At 38.7% G+C, this 12,504-nt stretch overlaps 1 protein-coding gene across 2 annotated transcripts in view; it reads left to right on the top strand.

Annotated features, from left to right (window-relative positions):
- patz1 (POZ/BTB and AT hook containing zinc finger 1) overlaps window positions 1-9,182 on the top strand; it is a 32,789-nt gene extending 23,607 nt beyond the window's left edge. For both annotated transcript variants that reach the window (XM_061259708.1, XM_061259707.1), the window contains one exon: window positions 6,290-9,182. In XM_061259708.1, the coding sequence (XP_061115692.1) occupies window positions 6,290-6,759 (470 nt within the window). In that variant the 3' untranslated portion in view covers window positions 6,760-9,182. The remainder of the gene's footprint in view (window positions 1-6,289) is intronic.
- Window positions 9,183-12,504: the final 3,322 nt, after the last annotated feature.

Here is a 12,504-nt window from a genome sequence, read left to right as displayed (position 1 = left end):
TCTCTGTGAACATGCTGATGTTGAAACGCCATTGGCAATTAGAACCAATTTTCAACCAATGAGCTTTAATTATTGTACAGCTGTACAATGTTTTGGTACAGAGTGCCGGCCCGTCAACTGCATATTTTGAAACCCGAATTTTGGGACTAGAAACACAGAGGGTGAGTCAACATGTCAGTGAGCCTTTTTCAATGGTAGGAAGGGATTTACAATGGTCTTGTAACAATGTTTTAACACAAAAATCTTACCTATTGTACCTTTAATTTAGTTAATCTCAGTCTGAAGGAAGTATAATTTGCCATTCCAGCACTTCCTGTTTCAACTGTCAATTCAAAAGAGACTGAAGGAAATTGATGCTCACAAGTCTGGTAATGGGTACAGAGAATACATAAATGGTTAAACATACCACTTAGCACTGTAAGGGCAATAATACAAAATATATAAAATCTATGGAATGGTTACAAACTTGCCAGGAAGAGGACATGAATGCACATTACCCCCATGGGTGGTGAGGGAGCCTATAAAGAACTCAAGGATCCTGGTTCAAGAATTGCAGTGATTAGTTAAATCTTTGGGACTCAAAAAGAACCATAAAACACTACCTCCATACCAATAAACTCTTTGTATGGGTGGCACAAAGAAAGTTCTTACGTAGCACAATAAACAAAACCAAGCATCTGGAGTTTTTTCCAATGCTATTACTATTGATGGGAAGATAGTGCTATAACCAGATGAGACCAATATGTAACATTTTGGCCATACAAATATGGAGGTGGGTCAGGGGCACTATTTTAAGTTTAATGGCACAATTAATTCAACAAAGTAGCAGGAAATTGTGGCAGAAAATATGGTTGTCTCTGCTTGGAAGCTGGCATTTGGTCATAGGTAGTATGACTCCAAACATACATCAAGATCCACACAGAAATGGTTGAGTGAAAACAACATCCATGTTCTGCAATAGCAATCTCTGTCTCCTACGGGCTGAACAGAGGAGGGGGGGTATACAGAGTTGGAATGCATGGAGGAATCTCTCCAAATGTTTTCTCTAACTATGGAGCCAGATTAGAGACTTTATATTTGTAAACAAAAAAATTGTAGTTGAAAGGTTGTAACTGAAAAATAAGAACTTGGTAAACCAAAAAATATTAGATTGTTTGAAAATATATTGTGTTTGACCATCCATATTTTAAATTATTTTGTATTTACATTTGAATTTTCTTTGATCAAAAATGAGATTTTCATTGTTGGCTTTTCTCACGTGCTTACAATGTTTTCTCACCTTCGATCAAGTCAACTTTTCTTTCGCCTAGCTAGCTAGAAGAAAGCAAGCAATTGATACAATAGTGGAGATTGCAGTAAAAATATCACCATCTTAGTTTAAATTACACAAGGCTTTTTTTTTTTTTTTTTTTACACTGCAGGTACTATACAATGCATCTGTTTATGAATAGCTGGTTTTTCTGATGGCCCACTGGTAGCTCAGTTAAAAGATAATGTGCAAATATTTGCTTGCTATTGTGTTTGCAGACCTTGGCTAGCTCACTTACTTATTAGGTTTTTTCTGAGAAATTGTTTAATTTAACACTAGCTATAGTTTACTAGTTTGGATTCCTAGTTACCTGGGTAGCTATAACTTTCTCATTTAAATGGGGTAATGTTAGTTGGCTACCCACCTAGGTTAGGCAAATAGCTACCTGGCTATCTCTGCTTGTCAAAAAAGCAAAAATGCTGTTGTTGGAAATAACAATAACGATAAATATGTGCATTTTATATTTAATGTTACAGCTGTTGCACAATCAGTACGGCGATCAAATCACATGAGACTGTTTTTATCTGTTCATACAGTTCAGTACATTCAATTAAGATCAGTTAAGTACTAATATATTATATAAGCACGCCGACAGCTGAAATGGATAAAATTGCAATTCTTGCCCAACAATCTACAATCAGCGACCCATAATGACAGTGAAAGCATGTTTGTAGTCATTTTTTCAACTTCAAAAACTGAAATCTTAATTCAGCACTTTGTAGAAGCCCTTTACAGCTTTGAATCATCTTGGGTAAGTCTCTACAAGCTTTCCACACCTGGATTTGAGCAGTTTATACCATTCTTCCTGGCAGATCCGCTCAAGCTCAGTTCGATTGGAAGGGAAGCGTCTGTGAACTGCCCACTTCAGGCCTCTCCACAGATATTCTATGGGGTTTAAGTCTTGGCTTTAGCTGGGCCGCTCAAGGACACAGTCGAGTCTTGTCCTGAAGCCACTCTAGCATTGTTTTGGCTGTATGTTTCTGTTCATTGTCGTGCTGAAAGGTGAACCGGTGGCAAGGTAAAAGGTGTACTCTGCAGCAGGTTTTCTTTAAGGACCTCTCTGTATTTGGCTGCTTTCAATCTTCCCTCAATTTTGACCAGTCTCCCTGTCCCTGCCACTGAGATGCACCCCAAGATCATGTGCTGCCACCACCATACTTCACCAAAGGAATGGTATTAGCCAGGTGATGAGCAGTGCCTGGTATTTGCCCGAAAGAGTGCTTCAAGTTCTGCCCAAAGACTTCACTTTCGTCTCATCAGACCAGATAATCTTTTTCCTCATGCCCTCCATTAAATGCTGTATGGCAAACTCCAAGCAGGCTGTCATATGGCTTTTACTCAACAGTGGCTTCCGTCCTGCCACTCTACCATAAATGCCTGATTGATGGAGTGCTGCTGTGATGGTCGTCCTTCTGGCAGGTTCTCCCATCTCTGCAGAGGACTTGCGAAGGTCTGTTAGAGTGACCATTGGGTTCTTCGTCACGTCCCTGGCCAGCACCCACACCCTTTTAGCCTGGTTACTGAGTTTGGCCGGATGGCCAACTCTAGGAAGAGTTCTGATGGTTCCAAACTTAAGCCATTTCTCAATTATTGAGGCTAGCGTGCTCAAAGCTTTAGAAATTGTTTTATACCCTTGCTTACTCATAAGATGTGGATGCAAATGCAGTGTGAATTACTGCCTACAATCAGATGTTTACACAAAAAGGAAAAAGGCTGCTCAAACACAGTCGTCCAATTGTGTGGTAGCAGGGAAAAAGAAAGTGAGGCAGTCAGCCCCATAGAGTGGCAACAAATCCCCTTATGTTGACCCAGACCAGGCGTTAGCAGTCTACCAATTACGCAAGGCATTGCAGCTACCACACATTTTAACAATAAGAGAACCCCACCAGCAGGGAAACAAAGGGGCAACAATGACAGAAGATAATTGGGTTATTGCACGTGATGAGTTTTTCATGCTTTATGTTAACTTAAATGTTAAATTAATATCTTTCTCACCATCTTAACTCGGTCCATGCCCCCCCCCCCACTATTTTTTAAACTCCTTTTAAGGTGCAGGGGGCACTGATGCAAAAAGGTTGAGAAACCCTGCTCTAGATAACAGAGACGTATCATTGACATTAAGATGTAAGTCGCTTACTTTTTGTCTTTTATGCTATGAGTTTGAAGTCAATAGTTGCAAAAGCAACAAAATTAATTATTTTAAAAAATGAATGGTTTGCAGGGAGGCCTGCAATGGCAAGTCATATCTGACTTGGGAAATGTGAGTGACAGTTTATCTTTGATCATATGCAGATTCACAATCTTGATGTATCCTGCCCTTTATACCAGTAACTTTCTGTTCCTACTTTAAAATATAGTCAGCAATCTCAGTCTATGAATAAAAGCATGTTCAATGACTGGTTTTCCTTAATGTGACAAACCCCATGTATAGTTGACGATAGCCAGCTTACCACTAACTGGCTTCTAGTTGTCTACATTTACATCTGTTCTTGTGTAATTGCAATCCTAAGGTTACCTTCATATGCTCCTATGCATTTAGCTATTTTCTGTAAAATAATAATAATGGTAAGTAGCTTGTTTCAGGTGATGGTTATTGAACACTTTTCAATACAATTCTATTGCTTTATGGTGTCGCTTGAGATAAGCTTCAGGCTGATTTCCACATGCCATCTGCTGGAAGGATACTTACATTACAACTGATGTAAATACAGATTGCTGGAGGTAAGGTATATAGAACTGTTTAATGTTGCAGCCTGTTCTACGTTTTGCACTAAAACAAATCTTTTGTACTTTCTCTTTATATAGCTAGCATTCACATTGTGTGTTTTATTAAAACACAATTAGTTTGCATTTTTCCTACCATCAGTAGATGGTTACTGTATCTGCATATAGGATCGGTGCTTTTTTGTATGGTAAAGATATTAGAAATAACAGCATTGTCAAGTTGCTGTACAAATTATTTAAATTATTCATATATATATTCATGTACGTGTTTATACATGTGCGGACAACATGCATGCAAGGAAAAGGGATTCAAACATTTTGAGTAATTTATTTGTTTATCAGACTATAATTGTGGTTGTATAGCTAGACTTTCTTTTGCTTATGGTACTGATGTATTTTGTGTGAGTGTCTTTGTTGCAATTCATCACATGGTTGGAGATGGTAACATTACAATTCAAGTCTTAAAACATTGAACTGTTCTCTAATCTGTCAAAACTGGTTGACAGGTAAAGTGCTAGAACCTAGATGTGCTAGAGCCTAGCTACAGCTATTTCGGGGAAAGGCCCCCATTGAGTCCATGTACCCAATAAGCCCACTTCCATTTTCATATTGAAATGGGGGGGAAATAAATAAATAAATAAAGCATTTTCTGAATTTAAAATGTTTCATCCAAAAAATTATTATGTTGCTCACATTTCTGACTTTTTGTTTGGAGCCGATCAAATATTTTGAATTGGAGTTATTGTGGACTTGTGTGTGCACTGTGTTGAAGCCATACTGAGATGCATGAAAAACTTTGACCCCCCAGAAAGATGGACATTTTTGGACAAATTTGAGTGAGTAGTAATATTATTTGTAAATGTAACTGAGTAAAATTATTCTCATGAAGATTTGTTCATAAATGCATGACATAATAGATACATACACCGCAGTAAGGTATTTAATTTTTCTTTTGTAGATAGTGATAATGGCTAATATTTGGTCTAAGCCTTCTGTTCGTAGAAAGGCAGAGGCATGCAGATAATACTGTGAGGACACCATTAAGAATATCTCTGCTTTCAAAGAAGTGGGTTTTTATTTTAATTATTTTTTCCCCCAATTGATTTGGCAGTTTTGAATGTCCAATTTCAATTTGGGAACTATGTACAAGCAAGCTCTTATGCAGACCCTGCTTCTGGCTTATGTATGAAGACAAGGGGTGGTTCTCCTTTGGAACAGTCAGCCAGCTGCGGTTTTTCACACTGCAGCCGCAAGCCACAGGCAAAGCATGGGTGGAGTAGACCCATTCATATGCCTGTGCAGAGACTGCTAGCCAGGGGCACCCTGATGGCTCGAGCCGCTTGAGCAATGAACAACGCTATATCTCCACCGACTGTATTCCTCCCATATTCCTCAGCAACACAATGCCAATTATATGCCACTCCAGCAGCAATGCCAGCTACAGTTGACACTGGCACAGGTCGGATTCAAAACTGTGTCACTTACTTATGCGCTGCAGAAAGGGCTTTTGCAGAGCGAGCGACCAGCAGCCCCTTGTTTAATGTTGATGGAAAGTCACTCAGGCAGCAAATGAAAGAGCGAGTGATGGTTGATGCAGGTCACTGGGCCGCCCTTAGTGCAGGGGTCTGGTAATTTCATCTTTGGAGACAAATTGTATTCAGTTCAGGTAACACTTGAGTGGAATTCAGATATGCCAGCAGTGTTGGTCATCTGTCAATCAAAACAATTGTTTCAATAAATGTTTTTGAAATTTGTGAATTTGTTTTTACAATTTTGAACACTTGCGGGGCTTAAAGGGTGCTCTTTCCCCCTTTAACCCCAGGCCTGACTTTTAATATATGAAGTTAAATATCTTAACTATCATTTGCATAATTTGGGTGGGAATTGCTTGCTGTTATTGAAGAGGAAAGATTAATCTTCTTGTTTATTGTGTTTTTAAAAATGTTCTTCCTTTAGATTTATGTGGGCTTAATGGGGACCTTTCTAAATTATGATCTTTCCCTCTTATGTTGCAATCAAGGAACTATGGAATTTAGAAGCTTATTAATCAGTGTCTGCAGAGAAAAACATTGATTGTGCTTGCATCCAACTTGGTTGATTACTTGCTTTATACTAATTAATTGTGTTCAAAATACTGCTTCTGGTAGTTGGCAGTACATGGACGTGGTATCTTTACTAGGAGCTAGACACGGTTAAGGTACAATTTCTTGTTGGCTCATTCTCTCGCTGTCTTTTTCTGTAATTTCTTTCTCCTAGATGGGCAAGAAGATCCGGAAAAGTGCCCTCATCAGGACTCTGAGAGCTCTGATGCTTCATTTGCGGAACTTTCTGATGGAGGAGATCTTAAGTCCCAGCACAAGGCTGAAGAGGACAGTATAGGGGTGTTTGTCTGTAGTGGCAGTGGAGGGCCGTCTGGAGGAGCCAGTAAACTCAAAGTTGACCCTGAAAGGAAGCACCTGTGCACGGACTGTGGCCAGGCTTTTCGCTCCAAGTCCTACCTCAACAAACATGTGCAGCGGGTGCACAGCAGTGGGGCTCCGAAAGGGCTTAGTGTGGCAGGTACCACCTTGGGAGAGCTTGCCCCCTCTCTGGGTTCCCCATTCTCCCCCCAACAGAATATGTCTTTACTGGAGTCTTTTGGGTTCCAGATTGTCCAGTCGGCCTTTGCATCCTCTCTAGCAGACTCTGAAGTTGGCCACAGTAGCATGAGTATGGGCAGCAAGTAAGCAAGTACTTGGTGCATGCCATCCTGAGGACTCTCACAAGACTCCTGTCTAATGTCCGTAACTTCTCTCTCACTTGTTTATACCTCTGCCTGCACCCACTCTATTATGTCCTGGTTCCTCAAACTTATGGCTCATGGACTGTGTGGCTATGGAACATTTTGTACTACTTCCAAGCTGGAGAAAAAATTTACATTGATACATTTATATATTTTCTTGTTAATTTAAGTACTGGGTAAAAACAGTTCTTCCCATCCACATAAAATATACAATATACTGACAAAGCTCCAATTACGGCAAGCAAGAAAACTATGCCTGTTCATTTTTATGATACACATCTGCTGTTGACTGCTGTATGTACTATTTGAGTGCGAAAGAGAAGCGGAGATGAGTCTAACCTCTGAAATAAGCTACATTTCCATTAGCTTTGTTTCATGCAGCTGCAGTGTCACAATTTTGGTCATTAGCCCAATAGGAAACAAGTGTTGTGCACAAAGACTTTGACTTCATAAAGAGTTTAGGGAAATGGTTATGTAGAAAAATCACACCAGTGTTTTGTGCACAAGTAAAAACCATTGTTTTTGTCAATCCAAGGTAAATTCACTTATATTCTAATGGAAATGTAGCAATTGTTGTAAATGTTAGAATTCTATCGCTCCTGAATTTAATGTAAACATTTTAAGGGCAGTGCAAATTGTGCCACAAAACGATTAAACGATATGTGTCTATATTAACTTGGAAATAATTAAGCTGGACTTCAGTTTTGAAAAGGAGTACTTTAAAGTGAGGTTCCTCAGATACATCCATCCTAAAAGTGTATGTCTGTTATTTAATGTGTGTCCTCCACAAACATGGAAAATGGGGAGGTTTGGAATTAAATGGAATCAAGCGATTCAATCTGCTCAGATTGACATCTCTAGAATATTTCCATGAGTCCAATCTCCAAGAAAACCAGTTGGTGAAATAATAATGTACTGCCAATGCTTCATTCAGAGCTCCGTTTTTTTCATATACTGCATCTTAAAAAAAATTTGTTTTTAAAGTGATTCTGATTCTCAAAGATTTAATTAAATCAAAGTTGCTTTGGAGAATGGGTTGAAAACTGAGAAGATGGCGAACAGTGCATTTAAACTGTCATGTTTTTTCTTTCTTCAGATGTACATAAACTTTAGTTGGTAATCAATTCTGATTTTACTTGGGGACAAAATTACAGGCTTTACTATTAGGAGATGTGAAATACATTTGTGAATCCCACTTTACCGCTACTCCAAGAAAGTTTAATCAAGATTTGTTTTTTGTAAATGTTTGAAGCAGTGGGAACTGCTTTCTTAATCTTACTTTGTGTTATAGGTCCCCTGGGGATAGTGTGAGAGACAGATGGTGTAAAGAGTGTGTGTATGCATTCGTTTGCGGAATGAAATTAATTTAACCAGATTTAAGTCGTTTTTATTTGGCGAAAGAAATTATTTACTATATTAGGTCTGTACATTCCTTGTTAATTTATGGAATTATAAAGTTGTTGTTTTTACACAGAGACACACAAACACACACAGTATTTTTTGTATATCAATGTTTATCATATACATTGTACATACGTATATAGAATTTTTACTCCATATCTTCAAAGGTAAGAGTCAGGGATTTTTTTATTTTTGAACAGAAGGGGTTTAATTTCCTCTCTCTGTCTTCCCCTCTCCTGGTTTTCTTTTTGGTTTTGATGATGGGGTGTAAAACACTGGATTTATAAAATATCGCTGATTTGCAATTTGGTCAACAATCAGCAAAGAAACTTCCAATACTGCAAGTAGGGATATCCATACTCTCTGAAAATGGTTGCTTTTAGGCTAATAATATGTATCGGCTGAAATGTAATTGTTCCCAGCCAGATCATGTGTGTGAAGTTTAGGTTCTCCACATCATCCACTGAGGTGTTTCAGGGGATATATATATATAGGGGCCCATGTACAGCAATTTCACTTTGGACATGTGTCTATTACTTTGCCATTGGTTTACAGGAAATTTCAGTGATTGCATGAAATCAATGTCTGTTGTGATTCATTTAGTGGGATTTCTGTTGCAAAGTGCCTTCCAAATACTGATTACACAGCGCAGTGGATTAAACAGACTGGTGGGAAAGATAATCTAAATTGTATGACAAATGTACTCACTATTTAAATGGACACTTTTTTGTATAGAGACATGCACACAGAACCAATATGTACATTTGGAAATATATATTACCTTACAGCTATTTTTTCTCCCCAAGGTTGTTCCTTGATGACAAGTTAGTCTTTCTTGTTTTTTTGGTATATGTTTCAATACAAGCATACTTTTTTCTATAGATGTTGGGTTTTGTACACTGTTTTTGAGTCTGTAGTCTCTGGCTATTTGCTGCAGAGATTAAATAAAGATCTGTTCATCTGAAATAGTTCCTTTGTTTTATTTCTGCAGAATAATAATTTTTGCAGTTAATATTTCTTGTATACATGTACATATTGTGCCTTTGATACCGTTGCATCGTATTACGCCAGTAAGAAATTAGAATGGCTTCAGAAAGTATTCAGACCCCTTCACACTGTTGTAGATTTAATTTTAAATGGTTAAAATATTGCTAAAATCAATCTCCATTCAATAACCCCCAATGACAGTGTTTTGCAAAGTTTTTTGTAGTTTTGTAGAGTTTTTTGCAAATGTATTAAAAATGAAAAACAGAAATGGAACTTAATTCAGTACTTTGTAGAAGCCCCTTTGGCAGCAATTACAGCTTTGTGTCTCCATAAGCTTTCCACACCTGGATTTGTGTAGTTTATTCCAATCTTCCTGGCAGACCCTCTCAAACTCTATGGATGGGATGGGAAGCTGGGTGTCTCTAAGAGTCAGGCCTTTGGCTGGGCCACTCAAGGACAGTCAGAGACTGTCAATCCAGCAGTGTTTCGGCTGTATGTTTCTGTTCATTGTCGTGCTGAAAGGTGAACCGGGGGTGAGGAGAAAGGTGTACTCTGCAGCAGGTTTTCTTAAAGGACCTCTCTGTATTTGGCTGCGTTCAATCTTCCCTCAATTCTGACCAGTCTCCCTGTCCCTGCCACTGAGATGCACCCCTAGATCATGTGCTGCCACCACCATACTTCACCAAAGGAATGGTATCAGCCTGGTAATGAGCAGTGCCTGGTGTTAGACAGACATAGTGCTTCGAGCTCTGCCCAAAGAGTTCAATTTGTGTCTCATCAGACCAGATAATCTGTCATATGCTGTTTACTTAAAGAGTGTTTGTTCTAGCCACTCTACCAGAACTTCTGAAGCTCTGTTCGTGACCGTGGGTCACTTCCCTAACCAAGGTCCTTCTTGCCCAGTTACTCAGTTTGGCTGGACGGCCAACTCGAGGAATAGTTCTGGTGGTTACAAACTTCTTCCATTTCACAATTATTGAGGCCAATATGCTCCTGGGAACACTCAATGCTTTAGAAATTGTGACGCAATGCGGGAAAGGGGATATCATGGCGCAGATCTTTTTTTCCTTTTTTTTTTGATGCAAACCTAGGAGTTCAGAGTTACAAAATGAGGTATCACTTGGTGATATTGACTAATCCATTTTGGAGATGTGGCTTGTTAAAGTGTGGTTTTGAGAAATTTGTCGTCAAAGTTTTGTGTGTGTTTGTCACAGATTCTCACCAAGAAGTGACCTAGGTGTGAGAACTGACCCATCAGCTTCTGCTGTGAAGAGATCCAATTGTTGGGGGCAGGGCAATAGGTCTGGGGGTGTCAACGAGCTGCATAATGTGATGTGTGTAATGCATAAGCTTTAGGTGTATGGTTTAAGAGTTATGAGTTCTGTGGTTTAATACTAGAAATGCACAGTATGAGTATGTTTACATAGCGATATGTTTGTCCAACATTATAGTGTCAAAATCTGCACCCTTAGCGACCTATAATAATCCATCCATCCATCCATTATCTTAACCCGCTTATCCTGAACAGGGTCGCAGGGGAGCTGGAGCCTATCCCAGCATACATTGGACGAAAGGCAGGAATACACCCTGGACAGGTCGCCAGTCCATCACAGGGCACACACACAATTCACTCACACACTCATACCTACAGGCAATTTAGACACTCCAATCAGTCTAACCTGCATGTCTTTGGACTGTGGGAGGAAACCCACGCCCTATAATAAATATTATGAAATATTATATACTGTAAAACTATTTTCTAAAAAATAAAATACACAACTGAATACAGTGTTTCCCTCAGTATTTTTTCTAAGAGTTTATTCCAGCAGCGGCGCACAGGGGAAAAGTGTTTAGACAGCATAGACAGTTCAAGCAGTGGCGCTGTGCGACTGCCGTGTCTATGTGGGCGAAACACTGGAATAATATTTCGAACATAAATTTTTAAAGTATTGCTGACTGAATGAATTGAGGCATATTATAGGCACATTGGTGCAAAACTCCACTATTTTGGAGTGCGCTTTAACACTCTTCTCGCGCCATCTCTCGTCTCTAGAGAGAAAGCACAACTTTCGTGGTTTGCACGGAAACAGGGATCGAAAACGTACTGTACATTTTATGCAGCTCACATGGCAGGTTCACGATAAAGTCTCTCCTACTCTCTTGACTTGCTAAGACATTGTTTGAATAGCAAGCAAATTGATTATGTTGTAAAAAAATAAACAGGACCTAGTTAACAAGTAGCCACTTTTTTATTTTAACTTTTCTCATGTAGGCTAGAGTCAGATTCTTCCAGTTATTCAGCTTCGTGAAAGTGATCTTCATCGGAATAGAAATATAATTAAAATCGGATATTGTTTCTATAGGTGGATGAGTTTTAAAGAAGATAAGAACGTATGAACTTATGCTTATAAGTTAGTGTTAGAACATTATCTTTCAGTCACGCTTATTATACTTTCGTAGTACTTTAAAATCACACCACACTTGTCTAGCTAATAGAAGTGGATCTATTAGCCTAATTCTTGAGTTTAGATAAATACTCACATTTTATTTGTATATTGTTGATGGTCAGGTGCACTTGCAAACCCAATACATTTGTGGAGAACCAAATTGAATTTGGGGTTTCTAATGCAGCCAGTCAAAAGGGCTGTGACAATAATCACATCGTCACCACTTCATTGGCATTCATTTTCGTAGACTACGGCTGTTTCACCAACATAGAAGAAAGTGTAGAACCCACAGGAAAAGGGACCAGACTTGGCTAGATTTTTGTATTTTTACTTTCTTTTTTCATATTTGCACATTGTGACGTGGAATGGACTTATAGCTGAATGATAGATGAGTATTTCAGGAAAGTGACAGTAACGCAAATTACAACAGTGGTATGCAGAAGAGCATCTCTGGACACACAATGTGTCGAACATTTTATTGAATAGGCTACAGACTTAAGTCTTAAAAAGAAGTCTAATAAATACCTAATTAAGTGCTCACTGAGTGTATATTTAATATACCAAAACCAAAAAAAAAGAAAGTAAAAAAAAGTATTCCCCGAAAAACAGGTTTCACAACTATTGCCACGCCTGAACTTGAACTTTTCAAGATCATTCATATCTTTGGGTTTTCACATATCGACTGCCCTCTTCAGTTCATGCCATAGGTTTTTGATGGGATTTAAGTTTGGAGACTGAGATGGCTATTCTAGAACATGGATGTTTTTTTCACTTAACCATTTCCATGTGGTTTTGATGTAAGTTTGGAGTCATTGTCCTGCTGGAAAATTCACTATACCACCAAGCCTCAGCTT

The sequence above is a fragment of the Conger conger genome, chromosome 11 (assembly GCF_963514075.1).
Source record: "Conger conger chromosome 11, fConCon1.1, whole genome shotgun sequence".
NCBI classification, from domain to species: Eukaryota; Metazoa; Chordata; class Actinopteri; order Anguilliformes; family Congridae; genus Conger; species Conger conger.
This window is presented reverse-complemented; position numbering and strand designations above follow the sequence as displayed.